Below are 26,994 nucleotides of genomic sequence, written 5' to 3' on the forward strand. Positions count from 1 at the left end.
ACTCACTAGAAAAGACCCTGATGCAGGGAGGGATTGGGGGCAGGAGGAGAAGGGGATGACAGAGGATGAGATGGCTGGATGGCATCACTGACTCGATGGGTATGAGTTTGAGTAAATTCCGGGAGTTTGTGATGGACAGGGAGGCCTGGTGTGCTGTGATTCATGGGGTCACAAAGAGTTGGACACGAATGAGCGATTGAACTGAACTGAACTGTGGTGAAGATATCATTGTTTTTCTTGATGTGGCAATATGTTGAACATAATTTCTCAAAGACTAAAAAGTTGGAAGACAGTATTATTAAGTTTGAGAGTCAGATCAGTGTTTAGGTCCTAAATATTTAGGCAACTCATAAACTCTCTCAATGGGCTTCCCTAGTGGTTCAGTGGTAAAGAATCCACCTGCCAATGCAGAAGACGTAGGCTTGATTCCTGGGTTGGGAAGATCCCCTGGAGAAGGAAATGGCAACTCACTCTAGTATTCTTGCCTGGGAAATCCGATGGACAGAGGAGCCTGGCAGGCTATAGTCCATGGGTTCGCAAAAGAGTCAGACATGACTTAGTGACTAAACAATAACAATTAACTCTCTCACCCTCACTTTTCTTTTCTTATAATGGGAATAATTATCATAGTATCAAACTCAGAGAATTATTGTGAAGATTAAATGAGAAAAATGCTTATAAATAATTTAAGAACAGTTTGTGGAATACAGCAGGGCCTCAAGAAATGGTAGCTAGTTTTAAATACATTGATAAATCTGAACTCTGCCTGAACATTGCTTCCTCCTGGGGAGGGCAGTAGTTATAGAGGTACTTACTTGTTAAGAGCAATTGTGAAATATTTCAGGGATAATGACATTCTCAATATTCCTTAGTATACAACATCAGGAGATCTAGGATTGTTCTAGGGTAGCTATCTTTCTATAAGCTCTAATTAGGGAATAGGAAGAAAGGAAGGGAGAAAGAGAGTCAGTTATGAACAACTTCAGAAGTAGAGGTGATTCAGAGTTAATGGCTATAAAAAACCATTCCTCTCACTCATCAGCTGGGAAAATCAACAATTTACCATGCACAGATGTATGTATAACATAGGCACTGACAATTTAAAAACTTAAAACCAGTTTCACAGCCTTTAAAATGAAGAAATGAAAAACTCTGAGGATTCGATTTATGATGTAAGCTCTAAGACAGTAATGAATAAGAAAGACTTACTGGATATCAACAGGAAGAAATATTCCCTCAGGCTTTTAATTCAGCCAGAACAGGTGCTTATGGTGTCGAGTGGGTGTAGCCATGGACTCTTCAAAAGGGCTTAAACAGAGAGGGATGCATTCTCCTTTTCTTTTGGAAAATCTAAATTGTTCATCTTCCCTTCTGGAACTGCCTAGCAACAAGGCAGTTGTCATGTTGGGATTTGGTTGGCATTCATTCAGGAGATAAAGCAATAAGAACAGGAGATCAGGAGACTTCTAAGGAATCTGGGAGTGTCAAGGCATGGCTGGAACTCAAAGTGGCTAGTCTGAGAAACTACTCAGAAAGCAGGTCAGAAATTAGGTAAACTGGCAGGGGTCAGGGAGCACAGATGCAGAACAGCTCCAGGCAAATCCCTGAGAACATAGTCGATAGATATTTTTGGAGCACCCTGTAGCAAGTTCTGGGAAAGCTCACTGAATCAAGGATATATACATGCAGTCATGGAACGCATGTGGTATTAACAACGACAATAACAATGATAATATAACAATAACAACTATGATCAATTCAATGTAAAGGTCATAGGAAATATTCTTCATGCACAGTGTCATTTAATGCTTGCAACGACTTTGACTCACCCCCAACTTTGACTCACCCCACATTACCAGGTTAGGACCCATATCTGAAAAGTTCTGTGACATGGAAAACAAACTTACTTATGGTTACCAAATTGGAAAGGCAATCAGGGCAGGATAGATAAGGAGCTTGAGATTAGCAGATACAAACTACTATTATATAAAGTAGGTAAACAGCAAGGTCCTACTATATTGCACAAATTACCTAATGTGGATTTCTTTTCTAGAGTTTTCTGGTATCTTCTGTCTTCATGGCAACACACTTCAAGTTAGCTCATTGAAGAATAGAACTCATTGCTTTACTTGACAAACTTTGACTAAGATACTTAATATCCTGAAATAAATCATAATGTAAAAGTATATATATATAAGCATTTATATATGTATCTGAATCACTTTGCTATATAACAGAAACTAACATAACATTGTAAATCAACTATATTTCAATAAAAATAAATGAATAAATGGCTCTGTCAGAACCCCATCAGTGCTTCCTTCATAGCACTTTGCTCACTTGGAATCATTTCATCATCTGTATTAATTTTGTGTCTTTGTTACTAGACTGTAAACTCCAGAGGTCTGATGTTTGCTCACCTAGTACCAAGCACAATATTTTGAACCTCAATAAATACTTGGTGACAATCTTACGAATTTTTGGTAGAGTAAAACCTGAAAAAAGAAAGACACCCAAGACCCCCTGAAGCTCAAGCTTGCCCAAAGGCACACGTAAGTTGCAGAAGCAGGATTTGAATCCAGGTCTGGTGTGACTGCCAAGCCTGCACAATTGTCTGCTATGAATACTGAGAAAAGAATACCAGAGTCCTAAGTATCAAGAAGACTGGAACAGGAACACATGCCACCATCAGAAATGGAAAAATGCAGAGAGCACTGGCAGTTTTGGGACAGGCAGGTAGGCAGAGAGAGCTATGTAGCTGGATGCATGCACAGGTGAGTCCAGTTAATGAATGTCAGGTAATGAAATTCAGAGAGGACAGAAGAGGTTTTTATGGAAATATTTGTAGGAAACAATGAAATACTGAGAGGTCAAACTCTGTCAATAGCAAGGTCTTTTAAGTACTTCTATCTTTCTGATCTGGCCTGGAGAGAAAGCCTCAATGATGAAAGTCAGCCTAATAAACTAACTGATTCAGTATCAAAATGACTATCAAAGAATTGAAGTGCTTCAAAGCCATTTAAAAACAAGTACATAAACCACCCACACACACATTGGTATACTTGGATCTTTAACATCTTCCATTTTTCACCTGTCAACATGCTTCTGAAAAAAAAAAAAATCTAATGCCAGAGCCCTTGTGTTAGAAAAAGAGTTGCATGAATATAGCCAAATTAATTCTCATTTTGAGCCCTCAGATCTCAGCATGGATAGCACCAAGCTCTTGGGGGAAGGGCACCACAATTCCTTCCAATCTCTCTTAGCTTTCCAAAAATGAACTTAAAATTTAAATTATATCAGAGTATTTATTACTCATACACAGATGCAAGACAATCTCCTCTCAAAAAAAAGAAAAAGAAAAACCCAAACCAAAAAACAGCCCTTCTCTCCCCCAAAACCAGAGTGCCATCTGTAGCCACTCAAATTCATCCAACATCCACAGTAATTGTTTAAAGACACAAATGGAAGCATGACCTTCTCCTAAAACTCCTCCAGTGGATTTCCACTGCCTCAGAATAAATTTTAGATCCGCCTCTGTTGCTCATAAACACATCCCTGACCTGAATCTTGTCTTCCTTCTTTCTTGCCTCCTTCCTGCTCCTTCCCTGATCTCCAGCCAACCTGGCTTTCCTTTTGTTCCTTAAGCTTACCAAGTCCTAGGTCTTTGACCCTTGCAAGCCTCACTCCTCAAGGATCTTCACGTGACACAGTGTGAAATATCTCAGTTCAAATGCTTTCTGGGACCCCCAAAGAAGCATTTACCACCATTCCCCATTCTCTTTCACATGATACTTTTTTTTCAATTGATTTTACCACCATCTGAAATTCTCTTGTTTATTCATTTGCTTTGTTAGTCTTCTCATAGTAGGATGCAAGCTCCATGAGAGCAAGGACTCTCCACATCTTGTTGACCTGTAACCCATACCTGGAACTATATCTGGATGCTACCTCACAGCATCCCAAAGCCACCACTCTGTATCTTAGTCAAAGTTTGTCAAGAAAGCAACAGGCTCTATTCTTCAATGTGCTAACTTGAAGTGAGTTGCCATGAAGACAGAAGATACCAGAAAACTCAAGAAAAGAAATCCACATTAAATAATTTGATCTGGCACTTAGATTGAGCAGATTAGACTTTGCTGAAATTATATATTAGGCTTTGTAACTAAGGCAACATAGATTTTAGTTGGACACACTTTTAAATGTATTTTAAATTGTCCCAACTACAAACTCACCATTAGAAATAATATTTTTACTGTTTAATAGAATGATATACTATAGCATTCCCTGTTCAAATAAATAACTCACCAAGTTAAGAAAGATGTTTCTCTTCTGGTATCCAGAAATGAAGAAAATCATTAGCATGCTTGAAAGGTGGAAGGTACAGGGGGAGGGTTTAACTCTAGCAGGGACACATTCTGAAACCCTAGTACTAGATCACAGAATCTTAAAACTAGTTAGCACCTTCAAAATTACCTAATCTAACCTTTCACTTGAAGACAGAGCTTCCTAGATATTAAATGTAATAACAGCTCTAATACTACATTATATGAAAATTTGTAGCTTTCAAAATACTTTCACATATATTTTATGCTTGATATTTATAACCTAGTCAGAAGGCAGGAAAGTTCATATCATTTACCATCCTATATATGGGACAATAAAGAGACAGTGACTTGCTCAAGTACATAGCCAGAACCTTGAAACAAGCTGTAAAAAATCAATGCCTACCCACCTGGCAAATTCTTGGCTTCATTTCCACAGCTAATAAAGAATGGTGCCAAAAGATGTTAGAATTTTTAAAATTAAAATCAATTTTTCTTCCTACTCTTTGCCTTCTCTTCCCAATGTTATAAGGCTACCCAAGGTCTCTTGGACAGCAAGGAGATCAATCCAGTCAATCCTAAAGGAAATCAACCCTGAATATTCACTGGAAGAACTGATGCTAAAGCTGAAGCTCCAATACTTTGGTCACCTGATGCAAAGAGCTGCCTCACTGCAAAAAACCCTGATTCTGGGAAAGACTGAGGGCAAGAGGAGAAGGGGTGATAAGAGGATGAGATGGTTGGATGGCATCATCGACTCAACGGACACGAGTTTGAACAAACTCCAGGAGATGATGAAGGAGAGGGAAGCCTGGCGTGCTGCAGTCCATAGGTTCCCAGAGTCATACACGACTCAGTGACTAAACAAGAACAAAGTCACCTCTACTGGTTGGGGTGGTGCCAGGACTAGAACCCAAAACAAAACTTGTACTGCCTCACCAAGCTAACTTATTAAATGAAAACCAAGAATTCATACCATCTCATGAGACTTGATAGGAGCCATTCTAGCTCAAAACACTCATCAATCTCCAGTTACCAGTCTAAATGTCTAACACCAAAGAAACAGTAAAATAATGTATGATGTTATGGAATATTATACAACCAGCAAAATGATGTCTTTGGAGATAATATCATAAGGGTCGTAATGACAGCTAACATTTGTTGATCAAACATTTACTCTGTAACAAATACTATTCTTTAACTACATCATATATCACATGTATTATAAAAATAATATTAACTATAGGTAACATATCAAGTTCATTTAATCCTTATAATAACCTTTTCACTAGGAATTATCTCATATAGAAGAAGAAACTGAGGAACAGAGGGGTTAAAATATTTTCCTAAGCTAGCATAGTTGGCAAGGGTAGAGCGATCAGGATTTGAACATGGGAACTTTGTCTCCAGTTCCCATGCTCTTAACAAATACCCACGCCTAGGATGGTGACTACAATCTAATGGAAACTGAAAAAGTTATGTGTATAAACATAACACATTGGTTTTAATTGATATAATTGATATAAATCTGTATTTTTATTATAAAATTACTAAGAGCTAGCATTTATTGAGTACTTACTTAATACCCCAGATAAAATCCAAGTGCAATCTGTATATAAATCTTATTTAATTCTCCACCACCTTGCAGTAGGTATTATGTCCTTCACTTTACTGATGACATTGCTGAGGCTTAAAGAGCTTCAGACTGTCTCTTCCCAAAGTCCGTATTCTACACTCAACAAATGGCAGCAGTATTTATTGTTACTTTCTAATAATGAGATTACTGTTGATTTCAATTTCTTCTTTGTATCTTTCTAAGTTTTCTACAATGAAACCTTGTCTTTGTCTTCCTTAAGATGAGAGGAACACAAATAAAAGAGGCAGAATGTGTGAGATACTAGATTTAAGTGCATGCTCCTGGAACCAGAATGTGACTCTCTGCCAGAGGAAGCCTACGCAGCAGATGGATGCTTTGGGGAGAGCAGAGTGAGCAGAGTTCTGGGTACTTCCTGGCATCCAGGAACCATGCTGAAGTCTTCTATGTGCCCAAGAGAGTAACGCTGAGTAAGTCTTTACTATGGACCAATACTCTTCTAAATGTCTTACATGTATTAACTCATTTAATTTTCATGGTAACCACATGCTGGGTTGCTTGAATATCCTCCATAGGGTCTGTGATCCCTTGACAGGACTCATTCATTCATTCACTGGATATTTATTGAGCACTTACACATGCCATGTGCGGGGAGCCGGCCTGACTGCTCAGGCCCCTTCTCGGCCCTGAGAAGGATCTAAAGGTCCCTCTCTGTCCCGCCACCCCTCATTTATTAAAGTGCAAACTGGCCTTTCTCACCTCCCTCAAGGAAATTGCTGCAGCCACCATTTGCCCATTCTCCTGACTCTGGTAAGATTATCGGGCTCCTGTGAATGGTTTATGTCTAGGTAGTCTTTAACTGATTGTAAGACGCTGGTGCCATGCTCTGCTAGAGTTGAGATAAAACTCCTGAGCTAAAACTAGTGTCTGCAGTTCTGCACGTATGCATGTCTTTGATCTAAAATTTGGTGAGTCCTGTTAGCATATATATGTATGTTACCCCTCAATAAAGTCATCGGAATCAGTCACAAGCTGACTCCGTCCCTCTCAACCCCATCTTTCCGAGTCTTTCGTTTCTCAGGTGCTCTGGTGATTGCGTCCTCGACCTGTTCGTTTTGCCGGCAGGTCCGGCAGCCATGCATTGGTGATACAAAAATGATTAAGACACGGTCCCAGCTCTGACAGAGTCCTTGGTCCTTGGGGAAGGCACAAACAAAGTAGCTACATGAACAGAAAATAGCAGCTAAGATTTATTGAGAGATTAACACTTTGCCTCAATGCAACATCAATCCTACCTAAGTTTCTAGCCCACCAGTCTGTTCTGTGGACTTTGGCCTTACTATGCTGGTCTCCATGATCAAGTGAAAAATTTCCTTAAAAATCTCTCTCCCTCTCTCTCTCAGCTTATTGGTTCTATAGCTCTGGAGAACTCTGATTGCAAGACGGTGAACTTTCTGTTTAATCCTTAAGACTTTTATGTGATTAAATTACCATGAGAAAGATACAGTTATTATCACTCTTGGGCTTCCCAGGTGGCGCTAGTGGTAAAGAACCCATCTGTCAATGCAGGAGACAAAAGAGATGCGAGTTTGATCTTTGGGTTGGGAAGATACCCTGGAGGAGGGCATGGCAACCACTCTAGTGCTCTTGCCTGGACATGGACAAATGAGCCTGGCAGACTACAGTCCATGGGGTTGTAAAGAGTTGGACATGACTGAGTGACTAAGCACATCATTCTCACTTTCCAGATAAGAAAACATGTTCACTGACTTCCTAAGGTCACACACATGAGATTGAACCTAGGTCTGACTGACTCCAAATTCAGGGCTCTTAAACCTTCTGCTACTTGGCCTTGAAGAATGGGGACTAAGTCAGCACAGGGCAGGAAGCACCTCACCCTCAACCTAGGAGAATGTGGGAAGGCTTCCTTCCTTGAAGGGGTTGCTTTTGTTTGGCCTTGAATGATCAGAACAGACTGTCACCACACAGAGAAGGAAATGGACAGCATATGCAAGGGAAAGAGAAGGCAAGGAGCTCCTGTCTGGCCCAGGCGATGAGACACGAGGGCATACAGTGGCCCACGTGTGAAAATGTTGCCCAGCACACAAAGACATTTGCACCTTGCCTTTAAAGCATGAGGAACAATCAAAGGCGAGTGAGGAAAGTGACTTCTCTGATGGCTGTGAAGAGGATGGATTGGAAGGTAGAAACAGCAAGGTCTGGTCAGGTGTGGTAGCAGGGGATGAAAAAAGACAGAATGGAGTCAGGAAGGATATCAACAGCTCTTGAGGACCTCCTGTCCTGACATGAGGCAGTCAGAAAGGATGAATTGGAAATGAATCCCAACACTGATTCTGCCTTGGCTACTTTGTAGACACAGTTCTTTGAATTAGGGACACAATGAGGCTAAGAGAAACTTAATGATTAAGGTCAATAGCACAGGAGTAGGGTTCTACCCGCTGCAGGGCTTACAGAATACTTTCTACCATTGCTACCATCTACCAATGCTGTGGGCAATTTTTCATATGTCATTTTTCAGTGACTCACTAAGGGCATTTATAAAGGTTGGGTGTACTAGGTGCACAGCTAGACCGCCAGTATTCTCATTTTAGGCACTGTATTTCAACTTGGGGAAACTGCTCATTGTAGGAAAAGCCAAGTGACATCATCTCAACTGGCAGAGGTGCCCTGGAATGTGATGTTGAGATAAGTGCTGAGGCCAGACAGAAAGATGACCATGATTGATTAGTAATGTCTGCTACAGTCAATGAAGGGATAGTATAGGACATAGACACTGAGAATAGAGGATTATAGAATAGGCTAGTAATTAACAGTACGGCGAACAGAAGAGGGAACTCTGTAAGGCTTCTCTGCAAAGAGATGCAGCAATAATCTACCTGAAGAGCAAAATAGCAAGCAGTAATGCCTAGCCACCAAAAGCCACCCACATGTAACAACCTGAGAGACAGCCATCTGAAAAAGAAGCTGGCATTTGCATCACACCCTTTCGATGTTTTCATGTTTATGATCTCATTTGATTTTCATGACAACTCTGAGGGCAGGAGCCAGCATTACTGCTACCTTACAAATGGGGAGGGTGAGGAGACCAAAGCAGGTCTAGAACTCATTCAAGGTTGCATAACTATTCAGGAGATGAGTCTTTTCAGGTCCTCATCCTTCCCTTTGCACACCCCTAACTCACTGACAGCATCTGCTTTGGCAGCCTAGGACAAAGCTACAAATGGGCCCATTGTATGTGTACTCAGTAGAGAGATGGCCCTGGGGACACATTCATTTGTGTGCCTTTGGGCAGTTACCCAACCAGCCCCAGCACCTTTGAACGTGAAAGGCACCACAGGATCCAAGCCTTTGTCTATTCACATTTTTTGAATCATTACTAAAGTAAACTTTGACTTGTCCTCTTCTATAGAGAATAAAAATCCTCGGGAAGGTTGTTTCCCTTGGCTTTGGTTTCCTCAACTGCAAAATGAGGCTGGACTTGATTGGTTCATCTTCCAGGGTAGCACACATCATCACACTTTCATGATAATGGCCAAGGCTTTCACGGAATCTCAGTGAACACCCAGCTGTCCTTCTCAGGGAGAAAGGGCTATTGTTTCTAGTAGGAGCCAGGCTTTTTGATAAAGTGTTTTGTAGAATGCAAGCTGTGAAAGTTTAGAGTCCACAGGACTAGTGATATCATATGTCCCTTCCCATGATAAAATTCGAGGAATTGGTCAGTGTCATTGAAAGGAGCTCACTGGACTAAAACACTCCTGCTTAGCTGGACTTCTTCAGGATGGTGACTGATCTGGAGGCTCACAATCTGATAATAAAATTAACTTGTTTATTTCTGAAGCAGGCTTTTGAAATATCAGTCAAATTCAGATGATCTGTTGTGGGCTTGTCAGCCAGAGACCTGGCTAAATTTCAGACACCAGCCAGATTTTCCAATTACAGCATTATATAAATAAAGAGCACTTGACTAGGAATCAAGATTGGCTCGTAAATGCTGGTTCTGCCTTTTGGTAAGGTTGTCACTTTGAACAAGTCACTTAACATCATTGAGCCTTGGATGCCTTCTGTTTGAAATGAGGATAGTAATACCTATTTATACCGCACAGAGACAGTGTAGAATAAAACATATACATGAAGATGTGGTACTACTATATACTAGATCTAGGCTTCTGAAGATGGAGTCTACAGCTGCCTTTTTTTTCAGTCATATTCACTGGGCCTAGCATTGTAGCTGAGACTAAAGAAAAAGCTTCAGCTATACCTGGTAAATGAATGAACATTTTGGAAACTGTGAGGTCTGTGAATCACACAATCTTACGCCTATGTCCTAAGTGAGCATAATTTCCTTCTACTGTTTGTTAAAGATATGTGATATGGATCACTCTGGGTCTTTTTAAAAAAAGCCTAAAATACTAGTACATAATAGAAGTCTATATGAACTCAGAAGAAACAAAAGTCTCTGATACATAGTCAAAATATTTGTGAATTGGTGTACAGTTATGATTCTGATATCATTTGTCATAGAGCTCTATCTTTTGCATGGACACGTTCAAGCCTAGAATTGTAGCTGAATTCTCAGCTCTAACTTTGAGCTTGGTACCATTAACTAAGGTAAGAGCATGATATGCCTCCACTTACTGAACTGTGGGGGAAGAATAAGTCTGACAGGCATCATCATAAGATAGTCATAGAATCAATGTCAGAAAAACAGGCTTCTGTGTACCCACCTGTTTCCTGACACATGGATAACACAGGCCCAGGCAGACTGACCTCTGCAAAAGGAAACTGACTTTCCTACCATTAAAGAGGATCCAGCAATTCCACTTCTGGTTGTTTGTCTGAAGAAAACAAAAACACTAGTTCTAAAAGATACATGCATCCCAGTGTTCATCACAGCCTTACTTACAATAGTCAAGATATGGAAGCAATCTAAGTGTCCCTCAACAGATGAATGAATAAAGAAGATACGATAAATACTTGAAAAAAAGTGAAAGTGTTAGTTGCTCAGTCGTGTCCAACTCTTTGCAACCCCATGGACTGTAGCCTGGCAGGCTCCTCTGTCCATGGGATTCTTCAGGCAAGAATACTAGAGTGGGTAGCCATTTCCTTCTCCAGGGGATCTTCCTTACCCAGGGATCCAACCCTGGTCCCTTATACTGCAGGCAGATTCCTTATCATCTGAGCCACCAGGGAAAGAATCTAGAAACTGCTTGCAATGCAGGAGACCCAGGTTTGATCACTGTGTCAGGAAGATGCCCCAGAGAAGGGAATGGCTACCCACTCTAGTATTCTTGCCTGGAGAACTCCTTAATTGGTATTATTTACTTAGCCATAAAAGAGAATGAAATCTTGCCATGTGCAACAACATGGGTAGACCTGGAGGGTATTGTGTTAAGTGAAATAAATCGGAGAAAGACAAATACTGTTTGTTTTCACTTATATGTGGAATCTAAAAAACAAAACTGATAAACAGATATAATAGAACAGAAATAAACTCACAGATACAGAGAACAAATTAGTGGTTGCCAGAGGGGAAGGGGGTGGGGGAACAGGTGAAATAGGTGAAGGTACAAACTACCAACTATAAAATAAATAATAGGGATGTAATAGGATGCAGTCCATCCTAAAGGAGATCAGTCCTGAGTGTTCATTTGAAGGACTGATGCTGAAGTTGAAACTCTAGTACTTTGGCCACCTCATGTGAAGAGCTGACTCATTGGAAAAGACCCTGATGCTGGGAGGGATTGGGGGCAGGAGGAGAAGGGGACAACAGAGGATGAGATGGCTGAATGGCATCACCGACTTGATGGGCATGAGTTTGAGTAAACTCCGGGAGTTGGTGATAGGGAGGCCTGGCGTGCTGCGATTCATGGGGTCGCAAAGAGTCGGACATGACTGAGCAACTGAACCGAACTGAATGTACAGCATAGGGAAAATCATCAATAATATTATAATAACTTTGTATGGTGAGTAATCCATAAAAATATTGAATCACTATAATATATACCAGACACTAATGTTACATTGTAGGTCAACTATACTTCAACCAAAAATAAGAGAGAAAAGGACTCAAGGGTATGTGTCTATTTGTTCTTACTTCTCTGAGTCTCTCTCTTAAACATTCTCCTGACCTTTGCTCCAGACACACTGGCCTCCTTGCTGTTGTACCCACATTGTGAGCCTTTTACTAGCTCTCCCCGCTGCTACTTTGGATTGTTCCTCCAGATAATTACTCGACTGCTCACTCCCTTCCCTCCCTCAAGCCTTTGCTTAAATGTCTTCTCAGAGAAGCTCTGTGCAGGCAGGAATCTGTTTTATTCACTACTGAGCCTAGAACCTAGGCTCTAGCACCTAGAACTATGTCTAACACCTAGTATGCATTCAATATACAATTTTTAATGCATAAATAGTTCTATGTTCAGAGCTACATAGGAGAGTTGCATAAACACATTTCTGTTTTTCAGCACAGCAAAAGCAAGGATGCAAAACAAACTTGCAGCATATGTGCAATAGGACAGTAGAGAAAGAATAAAGCAGTAAGAGCAGATAGTAATATATCTGAATCATTTTTTGTGTGTCAGGAAAAGTATGCTTTGAGGTGGGAGGAAGAGGAGTCAATTATGAGAACTCAAACCTTAGAGGGAGTGAATATGTGGAATCCAAATCATTCAGCAGATGCCAGAGACTCTTAGCGCTGGAATTTCTAGAGGGATGACAGATCAATGCTCGGACTTTGTTTGCAAGGAAACAGAACTCCAGGAAGGTAAAGTAATCCTCTCCACACACATAGCCGAGAAGTCACAACACTTAAGACTCAAACCTAAGTCTGATGTCTGGGTCCATGGTCTTTCAAACAAAAAATCCAATCTGCACAAATTCAGTGAACATATTGAGTTTCTAAGATTCACAAATTCTCCAGTCAAGACTAATTTGGCATCTTAAAAACCTCGCATCCATCACATTGCCACTGCATGCACAAATATGTCATACAACATTACATTTGTTTACACACATTAATTTACTTACAATACTTTCCCAAATTCCAAATGCCTGGCTCTATAGGCATTATTTTCAGATCTGGTCATAAGCCAGAGAAAGGGAAATAGAACCCAGAATGAAAAGGAGGAATTGAAGAATGAGAAAAGTGGAGAAAGGAAGGCAAAAATACAAGGAAAACAGAAGGGAGAGAAAAAAGAAAAAAATGTACAGGATATTGACAACAATGCCTCTGGGAATATCTTTGACTAGCTCTGCTGTAACTTGTCTCTTTCCATTATGAAATCATTTCCTTGGAGCTAATCCCCAAAATAATTCAAACTCAACTACATATTTTCAAATGGACTATTTCTTTCCTTTTGCTTCTCAAAAGGTATTATCTGTATCTTACAATTAGCACTCCACAATATGTATATTTCCCTAGTTATCTCATGTTTATAGATCTTGTTTCTACAGGAAAAATATAGATTTGAGAATTTATTTTTGTTATATTCACCATAATACCACAAATAATACTTTACAATGTATACTGTGAAGTGATCAGAGTCACTTACATCTGGTTTTATTCACTTAGTCAATAAATAAACATCTAAGCATCCACTCTGCATCGTGAGATAAGAATAGAGAGGGAATGATGGACCTAATTCCTTCCCTCGTGGAGCTTACCTCTGAGTCAGAGATTCAGCCGATACACTGTTAAACAACCGCAGATCATAAAAATAGCTCTTAGGAAAGATAGGAGACTGAGATGGACTCAATGCCCAGGGTGTGTGTCTGGGAGCTTGGGATGACAAGGAGGGGAGGGAAGGCCACCAGACAAGGTGTCAGGACTGCTGGGACCACAAGAGAATCAGTTACTCCATGAGCTGGAAAACCAGTGTTCTTGCAGGGCAAAAGTCCTGATGCAGGAAAGTATTTGCTCTAGACAATCTGAGACAGGTAACAAAGCTGTTGGTGAACGTGACATACTAGATGAGCTTGATGAAGCACAGAAGGCCAGAGCTCCTGTAACTCCTTTACAATCATCTTTCTCCCTTTCTTAATTCCATTCGTGAGTCTCCATAATGCAAGTGGGCTTCCCTGGGGGCTCATTGGTAAAGATTCAGCCTGCCAGTGCAGGATACACGGCTTCGACCGCTGGGTTGGGAAGATCCATCCCCTGGAGGAAGAAATGGCAGCCCACTCCAGTATTCTTGCCTGAAAAATCCCATGGACGGAGGAGCCTGGCAGGCTACAGTCCATGGGGTTGCAAAGAGCTGGACATGACTGAGCGACTAAGCACAGCACAGCACTGCACAAACCACAATTATGAAAGTAAAATTGAACATAATTTAAAAAGCCAGCATTGAGAGTCTCTAAAAGTTCTAAAAATACCCCAAAAAATCCCTTTGAAATTTCTCTCCATCTCCTCATTGTCCTCTAGTAAAACTTCTTTCCCTCAAATAGCAGTATTAGAAACTGAAAATACATTTAATGTCATTGTTTTCTTTTGGCTAACTACTATATAAAATGTCATGTCCTTTATACATTTCATGGCAAATATTGAGTTTCAGGTAGATAATCTTTGATGGACTTAGTTAGAGAATCCAACCACTGTTTACATCATTATTGCTACAGAAAGATTTGTTTCAAGTGACCGTTTCACAGACAAACTCAGGAACATAAAAACTGTTGGTTGCTGACTTCCTGCAACTTGTTTATTTGAAACATGGATAGCATATGTGCCAAATCCAACAGAGAAAATTATTCACAGTCTTCTAGCATGGTTTATCTAAGTTAATTTTTTTTTAAAGACTACATGTTCTTTTAGAGATTTAAAGTTGACCTTGGGAATTAGATGGGAATTTATACATAAAAGGAGGCTTTTTCCAACCCTGAGCCCTTTAAGAAGGAGAGAAATTGCATAAGGAATGGAATATTTATTAAAATCTCATATGCCTCCTTAAGATTTTCCAAAATAACATCATTATTTCTCGGAAGGGAATTGATAGAAAAGTGAGAAGCAGTCCCTTTAAACCTTCTTAGCTAACTACAAAATGAACAGTTGCAGCTTCAAAATGCTTTGTTCCTTTTTGATTATAGCAAAGAATTTTCCAAACAAATAAACTTCATTTCTAGATAGGGGAAAGAAAAGCTTTTACCATTACAAGGTTCATTGCAACAATAGATCAGTTAACTTAGAATTGCTTAAATTTTTCTAAACATTGAATTTGGAGATAATAGGTATTAGCAAGGAATTGAGAAATGTGATTCTGTGAGTACTCATATTTAAAAGAGAGACAGATGCAACCAGTAAAACTTAAGGTGTAGTTTTCAATCAGGTTAACATGTCCACTTGGATACAAAGCAAAAAGAAAAAGTTCATATTTAAAATGTTATGGGGGATCAAAACTAGGAGCTTTGTGATGAACATGGGTCCAGAATCTATTCTCCTATTTTTTTACCTCAATGTATTAGTTTTTGTTCTTGCAATTTAGAAGAAGCATTGCAGAAGCACTCAGGGCAGAATATACTTACTGATAGGTTATTGTGACTAGTAAAGACAATAAAATTGATTAAATTAATCTGCACATTGCAATTAAACCCCGTGAATCCTTAAAATATGCTTGCTAACTTTAAAAATTATTTTAGGATGAAACTGTTGGCACCCCCAAACTTTTCTTTCCAGTAAAACATCTAAGAGCCTGAATAGGGAACTGAAAACATCAGCATTTTTAGTCCAGTTCTGCCAGGCAAGGGAAAACTTTCCATACTGTCTCACAAATTAACAAATGTCCCTGGAAACCCTGACTCAGTTTCACTTATCTTAAAAAAAAAGTAGCTAAAAGGTCATTTTCAAACTTTAATAATAACATATGTAAAACAACAAAATTCTTGAATAGTTGCTCTAATCACACAGACTGCACTGTAAGCTTGGCCAATACACACACCCTTTATGAGTATTAATAATTCCTTTTGCTCATCCTTTTTCCCTTCATAGTCATACTACTTAAGGCTCCACATCACATGATATTCTTTAGGAAAGACCCAATACTAACCATTGCCAAAAAAATGTAGAAATCAACAAATCAAGTCCCTGAAAATACACTTTTGAAAGGAAAATATTTAAAAAGAGTCATGGAGCCACAAAGTATAATACCAGTAACATGCTTGAGGTCCCTGCAGGATTATTTCACTGCCTTCTGTGATGCTGGAACCAGTGGAGAGGTAGTAACAATGCTCCTCTATGGCTGGAATTTCTAATAGACATTGAATGAATGGAGCCTATATCCTATTCCATCAAAATGAGAACACAAAAGTAAACCATGAGCCATTCTGATGAACATTTGTTTACTCTTGCTTTACACAAAGTAGAGAAGCACCTTTGAAAAGTTGCCATGGCCATGCTTTTCCTGAGCAGCAGACATTAATAAATACCAAAAACACATACACACAAATGCAAATGTGAGTTCTCTCCCTTTCTAGAATAATGTATATGGGCAGATGACATATGTGTGTGTAACTATGCATGAATGTGCGTGTGTGTGTGATTGTGTGTGTCACATGTACTAATTAAGAAGAGACAGCATTTTAACTATCTGGATGTTTGGTGACACATTCTCTGGGCCCACTGATGTTTGGAAGACGGCTGCCATGACTGGATTTTCAGTTTCTTTTAGGGGATTTCTTATCTTTCCAAGACTGTCTTGACAGATAGAAGTCTAGCTTCCTCTAGGGAAGAGTCAAGTGGGAATGATAACTGCTATAACACACTTTCAGAGTAAGAGCATTAAAGAGGTGAAATTGTGAGATGCAGTATCAGAAACTTGCATATATTGGCAGAAAGGCTGGCATCTAAGTTGGAAGGCCATTGATAGGCAAACTGGACTTCTAGTTAAGATTCCCACCAGCCTTTCTAAGGTCATTGAACCAAGAAGATAATAAGTCTTGAATAACACTGAAGCAGAAACTATAGGTAGATTAAAAAATATTGGTTTCATTTAAATTTTTAAGCTACTGGAAACACCTGTCCAATTATTTTTGCAAGGATCTGATGGATGGGAACCGCATTCCTAGTGTCACCTTTAATTCCTAACAGTGCTAAGATAACATCCTTCATTAGATAAATTTGGCAAACGCCGAGCAATAGTGTTAATTCAGCTCCAACACAAGTCTTTGTTACAGTTCTCTTTTCAGTGTAGTCAGCTCAGATAAGCTTATCACAGGGCTCTGAACTGACATTCTGGGATCACACAATAGACAATATTACCAGAAGAATCATTAACAAGCATAAAAAAATATTACTTCCTTCAGAGATAATTTCAGTCCATAGTTTATAAGGCAAGAAGTAAATCTTCCATGTCCCTGTGTAAGATTAAAATCTAATCAGAATGTGTGGATTTATTAAGAAATGTTACATGAAATGTAGCTGGAGAAATCTAGTACCTCTGTAGACACATATTTTTTCTGAAGAGGGCAATGCACATGAGCTTCTAATTGAAAACTCCCTCAGTAATGCTCTGTTTGTCTTGCTTTGTTATTCAAAGGTTAAATTCAGTTTGAATTAATGAAAATGATTTGATCTTAGATCATTAGTAAACTCAGTTTATTTAGGCCTGTGTTTAAAGAACTAGCTTAAGAACCCTTTGCAAACAAGACCAGGCTCCATAACAAAATGATACCCAATCTCTCTTTTAAGGCTATTTTCTAAAATCTGTGGGCCATGACTGTAGAATTCTTCACTCCCCCAAATCACATTAACAGTGTTTGACATGATGACAGACAGAGCAAAAAGAATTCATTTCTGCCAAATAAGTATAGGCAACACTGCTGTTTTTCTTTTTTCTTTTTTTCCACAACCATTCTCTTCTTATTCCATTTTGGTAAATTTCTAAGGAATGCTTCAAATCTGTAAGACAGACCCTGACTTAAGAGGTGGCCTCTCTGCCATTTTCATGGCAGATTTGAGACCCATTATGCACTCAATTCTGCATTGTGAAATCCAGGCTGGGGACAAATTTCTGCCTGTCATCTTAGGAAAGGCCAGGAGTTTTGCACCATCCTGTAGTGTGAAAGCAGAAAATCAAAGCCAGGGTAGGGCTGCCTGCTTCTTTCCTAATCAGCTTGCTGCTTTTCTGAGGCAATCTTGGTTGTCACCATGTCAAGCTTAGAAGGGTAGTTTAGTAGAATAAAATGTAGTTTAAACATCTCCCCCAGGAAAGTTCCTCTTTACACTTAACATTGAATGCAAAAAGCTAATCAGTTAATTTGATACTTGGCTAAGAACCATGGCACAGGCAATGCATTTAAGAAGCACAAAATTCTTTTTAAAAAAAAAAAACCTGATAAGAGCCCGAATAAGAAGACAAGAGTCCCAGATATTTTCCTCACATCATTCATTCTGTTGAAATGACAGCCCCATAAAACTAGAACCTGTGGACAAAATGAAACCTCTCACCCCAAAGACATGATGTAAATTGCAGAGATAAAAACATCTTAGAAGAATTTTTAAAAATTTTAAACAGCTCACTGAAAATGACAGCATGGATAACTCTGTCAATGACCTCTCCTGTCTACTGTCAATTTCAGAAGACAAGTTTCCACTGTAAATGTTTAATCAGTGTAGTCCCAGGAACCCAGAGCAGAAAACCTTATCTTCTCTCCCAACTTCTCTGCTTTGCAAGCTCTTTGGTAGCTCTATCTCAGTTCCTTGCAAGCACTTTAGGTTTTTCTCTCTCATAAGAGCTGGGAGCTCTGTAGGTTCTGAGCTAAACAGAAGCCCTGTGGTTTGATTCCATTAGTCTGAGCCCTGGTCCGCTGCAAGCAAACTGCAGCATTTCTGTTTGCACATCCTGGCAACCGGGTTCTAGACCAGCCACAAACACAGTCTGCACACATATTTCAACGCTCTTCTCCCCAAATCTTGCCTGTAGCCAGTCAACCACAGCAGAAAGCATCCTACCTTCCATCATGGTGGCAGAATTGCATTCCTTAATTTCCAAAGAGTCTGAAAAAACACACGAGGATACGATTCCAGGTCTCAGCGTAAGTCCTCGCAACGCTGCTGCCGCCGAGAGATCTGCTGTGTCCGCTGCTGAAGCCAAAGGAGACCAGTGTTAACCCCAAAGATAGGCCATGGATGCTGCTGGTGCTGCTTCACCTACAGGCTCCCAGGAAGATGCTGCGAGAGAAAGGGAGAGGAACGGCCAGCCGGCCGAGCTGCACCGCCTGCGCTGCCTCGGCCAATCCCTTCAGCTCTGGACCGCGTCACATGGTAGCCAGCCCGCATCTCCTGACACAATACCCCGGGAGAGCACACAGAACCTATTTCCCGTCCCGATTCCCCTCCACCCCCATCCCCTCCGGCTTGTCACCGAATGCACAGCCCCTTCCCCACCTGGTGACGCACTTCCCCCGCCCCTCCTCTTCGTCTTAAGCCTATTGCAGCGGCTGGGTACCCGAGATTAATTATCTGACGCCGCCACCTTCACCGGGGACTCGGGCATGAAGGGAGCACCTAAGTGACTCGCTGCGGAGGGGACTTATTAATATTATGATTTTTTTTTTTTTAAGAAAAACTTCTTAATAATTCCGTGCAGCCTGGAGTCTTGGCTGCAAATACTCAAGCTCCCATTCCCATCTCCCTTTGCCCTGAAGGAATTCCAAATGTCAGTATCTGTGGCCTCCTCACACATCTGTGACTCTCTCTCTCTCTCATTCAGGAGAGAAAAATCAATCCGGCTGACGTCACATCATAAACAATTATCCCCAAAAGGATGGTGCAGAAGAAATTTCACCCCAGCTGCCTTCAAGAGAGCCAGGGGATTAATCGCGCATGACATGCCGAAGGGCTGGGAACTGTCATTAAAACAAAGAAACAAAAGAACCCACCCGAGTGGGGCTCTGGAATCGCACTGGCAACGCATGAGATAATTTCTGGGGCGGGAGGCGGGAGAGAGGGGAGCAGGCAGGGAGGGAGGCCTCAGATGGACTACAGCTAGCCGTGCGCGCCGCTTCCTCCCCGCTGGACCCGGGCAGCCGGCCGCCACGGGGACCGCGGGGCGCAGCTCTGCCCCGCAGCGTTCGAGTCCCGCCGCCAGCGCATCCTTCCGGCCCATCGCGCACGTGAGCCGCCGCGCAGCCCCAGGCGGAGAGTGGCCGCTGCTACCTACTGCAGTCCCTGTCGGAAACCCAACTTTCTTCTAAATGACACCTTTTTTTTTTTTTTTTTTTGCCAAGCGCCTCTAGGAACTATCTGCAGGCCTGCAAGCTCATTCATTCACTCCAGTGGGGATCAGGCGGAGGACCCAATTCGGAGCCCTGGCCCGAGGGGCGGGTGGAGTCCGGGTTATACAGCTTCCAGGGATGGGCTCTGGGCGCCGTCCTGCTGCTTAAGTGGGAAAGGTTATGACACCTCGGCTGCTGGGTTGAGACTCTGTCACCTGACTGGTCCCTAGGGGTCCGGGAGCCTTTCAGAGGGCCCCCAAGTACCAGAGGGTCTGGCGATCCTCAGTTCCCTTCTAGCAGGCTTAGCCCTCAGAGCGCTGAGGAAGCAGAGGGCAGGCGGAGTTTGGGAGGGAGGAGGAGACAGAAAGGAGATGGGAAAAAAAGGAAAGGCCTCTTCAGAACCCTGGGAGACAACAGCACAAGCGGACATTTCTACCTCTACAATCTGGCAACGTGACTAGGAGAAAGGCCATTACATCCCAGAGCAGCTGTGAACATCAAAGGAAATAAGGTGCTTTACACCATCAAGGTTGAATCTCCAATAATACTGTTAATTATTTATGTTATACATATACCCATGAACTTTTGATATTGCCCAACCATGGACATAGTCTAGTTCTTTCTATGAGAGCAAATATTCCATGAGAGAGGTATTGGTGGCTGAGAACTACTAGAGAAAATATAACTAGAAGAACTAACTGAAACCATATTAACAGACGAGAAAAATTCAGTTCCTTAGTAACTTAGAAGTTTTGAAAAACTCATTGTTCTCCCTAAGGACACATATTTCAATGGCCTTGAAATTTCAAAATGAAACTCTCCAGGAGGTACAAATACTTATGCCTTTTCCCTTATATCTGTGAAGCAGTTGGATTTTAAAAGAGGGAAGAATTCTGAAGCAAAACATAGTCTTGAGTACAATTTACAGTTCTCTGAAAACTGCAATAGTATTATTGCAAAAAGCAGATTGATTAGTGTGGGAGCCTTTAGCCAAACGTTTTGTTAACAGTTAAGAATATGGATAGATATTGGTGTCAAACAGACTGAGATCAAGTTCTGTCTCTGCCACTTCATGAGCTCTGTGACCCTGGACAAGTTATGTAATTCTTTGTGACTCACAGCTTCCTTATTTGTGAAATGGAGATAATAGTACCAAACTATAAATGGTACTAATAACAAATCTTTATTAATGACTTACTGTGTGCTAAGCTGTGTCCTAAATACTTTGCCAGTAAATTTCTTAGTATTGTGTCTGGAGTATAATAAACCCTCCATGCTGTCTTTTTAAGATTATTTCTACCAAAGGGCTACCAGAGGCATCAAAGAAGCTCGTAGCCAACTGAGAGTTATACCACATACACAGAGAACAACTTAGTGAAAGATTAGGTGATGCTTCCAGAGGTGTAATGTTGTTAGAGAGTTCTCAGAGACTGCTGTGTAGAAGAGTGATTACTGAATAATATAGGGAACTCTAAATTAGAAAATTGTCTTAATATGGAGTCTGGAGGTAAGTGCAGGCCCTGAGGTGCAGGGCTAGGCAACCTTGTCAAAGATGTAAGGGGAAAGGAGAGCCAGGAAAGCCCAGACTGCCTGCCTTTTCTCACCTAATGTGAGTTTTACAGTGCGTTAGAGCAAACCTCTCTGATTTGGTGTGGGCACACATCAGTTTTGTTTGCGACTAGCCAAAAACAGGAAGTGGAAAAGGAAATGGCAACCCACTCCAGTATTCTTGCCTGGAGAATCCCAGAGACAGAGGAGCCTGGTGGGCTGCCGTCTATGAGGTCGCACAGAGTTGGACACGACTGAAGTGACTTAGCAGCAGCAGCAACAGAGACAGGAAGACGACTCAGAGATTCTTTTGGTTAGTGGAGTGTTCACAGAAAAAAGAAGTGTCTAGTTATGATTACTAGAGAAGGAACAAGAAAGGGATGTATGATAAAGGTTGTTAGGTCAGTATCAAGACTGGTTAAACTTCATGCAAGCTTATAAAAAAATTACCATTAGTTATAAAAGCATCTGATGAGCAAATTTCTGCTTCAAATAAAAAACTGTTCAAGTATGTTATCAGAAAAAGATTACACATTCTAATTTTCTTCATAGGTTTTTTTTGGGGAAAAAAGTTATTTTCTCAAGAAGAAAGTACTTTAGATTGTAGCCCCAATTTCATCCCTTCTTAGGATAGCTTTTTCTTATCAAAGAGTACAAAGGAGAATTTCTAGCTGCTATAATAGTGAACTATTTTTTTTCTTTTTTCTAGTTTTAAATGGAAGACAAAGGATCTGTGGAAAAGATCAGGCAAATTACTGACTTGCCCCAAAGTACAAGGGCTATTCAAGAGTCTAACCCAGGATGGCAAATGTGTGCCCAGATCACACCAGGCTCTCAGAGAGTGCTTAAGACTGACTAGTCCAAGACCCAAAAACTTAATTGCTGAAATCACTAGACATTTAAAATTTTTTTCTGAAATAATATTTGTATGCTAGTGATGCTTTGCCAACTAATGTAAAGAGCCAAACTGTTGGAAAAGACCCGGATGCTGGGAAAGATTGAGAGCATGGAGAAGGAGAAAGGGACAACAGAGGATGAGATTGTTGGATGGCATCACTGACTCGGTGCTGAGTTTGAGCAAGCTCCGGGAGATAGTGAAGGACAGGGAAGCCTGGCGTGCTGCAGTCCATGAGATGGCAAAGAGTCAGATACGACTTAGCGACTGAACTGAACTGAACCAAAGTCCTATTACATTTTAAAAAAAAAAAAAAACACACAACAAATCCTATTATATCATTTACCATACACATTGAATTTCTTCACTATTTCTCAATTATAGTGTGTATGTGGTGGGAGTCAGAAATCAGCTTATATTTCAGAAAGAGAAAGAAAATAATCAGAACTGAGTCACAAAGAAAGAAACAAAATTAACACAAAAGGAAACCTTTTAAAAATGGACCCAGATATATAGCGCCAAGATAGTGACCTCAGGACGACATTGACTCTGTCCCTCTTGCTCTCCCTGCTGAAGCAGTTCAGTGAATGTCAGAAGGAAAATATTTTCTAAGCTCTGGAAATCAGCAAGGGCCCCCCTTGAAGAATTAGATTTCCATGGGATGAAACAGGTGAGGAGCCGAAAATATGTATACCCATGCTCGGTATATTTCTATTCTTTGTTAGAAAGAAAAACCCCAACTGGAACTGCCATGGGCAGAGAAGGAATCTTATGGGTATCTCCCAGTAAGGAAAGCACTGCAGAGCTGAGGGAGAGCAGGAATTCAGTCCTCCGGGAAGCAAGGTGACCAGAACCAGGTACTCACAACTCTGTTTCTCCCAGCCCATCAACTTCTTTTTGCTTCCTCGTTTTTCTGCCTGTGATCAGAGAGCTGGCCATTTAAGTGCTTCAGGCTCATATCTTCATAGCTTGACTATCCAAGATCTACTTCAAAAAAGACTTCCAGGAAGTACTCTGGCTGACTCTGGTTTGGAGCACTGTTCAAACTTTGGACCCATTAACTAGGCCAGGTTGATGACGTCTCATGATGGACTTATTCAAATCTAAAGTTACTTTGGGCGTAGTCATATGTCCATTACTAAGACTAAACACAGGAGGAAAACAGGCACGTTTCTATGACCAGCAATAATCTGAACCCCTAACGACTGGAGGGATAGAAAAGACATTGTCAAAGGAAGAGAAGGCGCTATTACCAGAATAAATGTTGGGACAGCAACTATAAAACAAAAAGTGTCCATCATGTAGACATTACTCAGTGAACCTAAGATAAAATTTGCAGAAGGATTCATGATGGCAGAGGAACTCAGATGCCATACTCACGGCATTTAGCATGTGTGAAAGGTTATTCGTATTTTCTCACTCACTACATTCAGAGGGCAACTTGCAGACCCTATAGTCATCCTCTTCCTCTCTGTGGGAAAGGAGGACAGAAAAGGAGAGAACTCTCCCTATTTGTTGATGCACAGACAACAAAGACATGCCCTGAAACGTTTGCCACCCTTGGGTGCATCACTTCCCAGAGAACCACGTATCTAGACCTATACCAGTAGTGCAGGAACTTCTGTCAGCTGGGAGTACGGCTATATCTAGACTTACACTGACAAAGATAAGCAGTAAACACTGAACACCGCAGCAGAATCAGCGATTTCACAAGAGGGGGAGGGTAAACAATCAGAGCTCCACTAAAGTGGAGGAAATGTAGAAAACCAGAGAGGCAATCTTTAAAACATCAATTTTTGACTTAATAGAATTTCAGGGATATAGCAGCAGTAAACAAGAGCAGACTGCTCTGATAAGAGTGTACTGAAGGCCAGAAAGAGAGCATGAAAGTAGTAAAAGCATTCTTATTAAAATCATTAAATGTTATAACTAATAAAGATATGATACTGATAAGAGGGAATATTAATGGGCCCAGTGGCAATATGCTTGAAATATAGACTGTCACAAACACAGTGGAGTTTTTTTCTCTTTGACGAATCAGTTAACTCAGATAAAGCCTTAACAGTTTGAGAAAGTAAAAAATAAAGCTCTGAAATTCATTCGTGAATTATAAAATCTAACAAAAAATAATTTAAAAGTAGCTCAATCTTGCTTCTGAATATTGATGCAAAACTTTTACATAAAATAACAGTAAATGAAATCTAGCTTTTCAAAAGCTTTATATGTATTTATGTATATTTAATATACATATATTACAAAAATGCTAATAAGTTAGACTTTATCTTAAGGGTAAGAAAAAGTAATTCAACATTAAGAAATCTAAAGTATTATTCACAATGTTAAGCTATTGAAAACAAAATTATGTAATTATCTCCACAATTGCTGAGGAGATATCTGATCAACTTTTATCACTCATTAAATAAATAAAAATCTATTATAGAAAGATATTTTTAAAAGTTCCTTGGTATGATGAGATAAGCAAATCTCTTCCCTAAATCTGTCATCTTGTTAAATGGAGACATGTTGAAAACCATCTTTATTGAAATCAGAAATAAGACTTAAATTATGCCTGTTATTTAATACTTAATACTGTTCTATGGATGCTGGACAAAATATTAGGGATAAAAATTATAAAATTGTGTCAAAGATTGTGACATGTATTAAGCACAGCATTTTCTCTATTGGAATACACAGGAAGACTGCATTTGTTGGTTTTCCTTGCATCTGGATGGAGTTATATGACTGAAATAAGGCAGTGGAATTTCCCAGGCCTGGCCTTTACAGACACCCTACATACTCTCCATACCTCTGTTTCCCCTTCCAAATGGGAAAGAGCTGCTTGATGTTCATTAGACTTCAAATGTGCAAAAACTAAACTTGTATTGTGTTCATCTCTATACCGTTTATAAACACTATATATGTGAATATGTACAGTTTGCATATTATAAGTGTGTTTTTGTGAATGATATATCCCAAAGTATATATCTTTAAAAGAGCTTGAGGGAGAGTAATCCAAACAGGGGACACTTCAGGTGTAGAGGCCATCAAAAGGGAAAGGATGATGAGCAGCAACATGGTGCTTGGCAAGAACAAGTGCCTTACAGAAGGCAGCAAAAAGGAAGCCAAGAATGATGTAGTTGACTCATTTTCTAAGATTGGTATGATGTGAAAACACTAGCTATGTTCAACATAAGAAATACTGGGAAAACACTAGTCACAAGAACTCAAGGAAACAAAATCTCATCTGATGACCTCAAAGATCATCAAATTCAAGCTAATTACTGAAGATGTTCAGTAATTAAATCAGTAATTCAGTAATTCCAAAAACTGCCTAATTTCCATGGCTTGCTTCTTACCTGTGACAGACTGTACTCCCTGGTCAAAAAATGGCAGATCATGATTGAAACTCATATTGATGTCAAGCCTACCCATATTGTTTGCTGCATCTATTCTGTGTGAGTTTTACTAAAAATGCAACAATTAGATTTGGAAGACCTCCTATGCCCAGCACCAACAGGTCTGCCAAGTCTAGAAGAAGATGATGGAAATTGTAACCCAAGAGGAGCAGACAAATGACTTGAAAGAGGTAGTCAATAAATTGATTTCAGATAGCATCAGAAAAGACATAGAAAAAGCTTAGTCTATTTATCTGCTCCATGATGTCTTTGTTAGAAAAGTAAAAATGCTGAAGAAGCTCAAATTTGAATTGGGAAAACTCCAGAGCATCATGGTGAAGATAATTTTTGGAGAAGCTACTGGAGATGAGACAGGTGCTAAAGTTGAATGAGCTAATGAAAATGAGCCACCAGTCCAAGAATCTGTTTAAAAATCAGACAATTAATGATTATAAATAAAAGATCTTATTTGTGATGTTTAAAAAAACAAACGAAAGAACTAGGTATGTTCTGGAATCTAAAACTGCACTGTCTGATACAGTAGTCACTACTACATGTGATTATTTAGCAACTGAAATGTGCCTGGTCTGATAGAAAAAAAACTTATGGTTACCAAAGGGGAAAGGCATGGAAGAGGGATAAATCAGGACCTTGGGATTAACATATATACACTACTGTGTATAAAATACATAACCAACAAGGACCCAGTGTATTTTATATACTATATCATACAGGGAATCATATTCAATATCTTATAATAACCTATAATGGAAAAGAATCTAAAAAAGAATATATATATATTGTATGCAACTGAATCACTTTGCTGTACATCTGAAACTAATGCAACATTGTACATCAACTATATTTCAGTAATTTCTTTAAAAAAGATATGTGACTAGTCTGAATTGAGATGTGATACAATGTGATCACATACATTATGTGATAAAATGCACACTTGATTTTGAAGAGAGGACAAAACAAAGAGAGCCTAAAATATCACATTTATAAATTTGATATTGA

The 26,994-nt window shown here is 40.0% G+C and overlaps 1 protein-coding gene and 1 pseudogene across 7 annotated transcripts in view; one reads left to right on the top strand and one right to left on the bottom strand.

Moving 5' to 3' along the window:
• Positions 1-23,558, bottom strand: part of SGIP1 (SH3GL interacting endocytic adaptor 1) — a 228,277-nt gene extending 204,719 nt beyond the window's left edge. For all 7 annotated transcript variants that reach the window (XM_043877668.1, XM_043877667.1, XM_043877665.1 and 4 more), the window contains exons 1-2: positions 23,445-23,558; positions 18,872-19,003 (exon numbers count right to left, since the gene is read on the bottom strand). In XM_043877668.1, the coding sequence (XP_043733603.1) occupies positions 18,872-19,003; positions 23,445-23,466 (154 nt within the window). In that variant the 5' untranslated portion in view covers positions 23,467-23,558. The remainder of the gene's footprint in view (positions 1-18,871; positions 19,004-23,444) is intronic.
• Positions 23,559-25,652: 2,094 nt separating this feature from the next.
• On the top strand, positions 25,653-26,405 carry LOC122676684 (annotated as a pseudogene).
• Positions 26,406-26,994: the final 589 nt, after the last annotated feature.

Source organism: Cervus elaphus, chromosome 20, assembly GCF_910594005.1.
Source record: "Cervus elaphus chromosome 20, mCerEla1.1, whole genome shotgun sequence".
Classification (NCBI taxonomy): domain Eukaryota; kingdom Metazoa; phylum Chordata; class Mammalia; order Artiodactyla; family Cervidae; genus Cervus; species Cervus elaphus.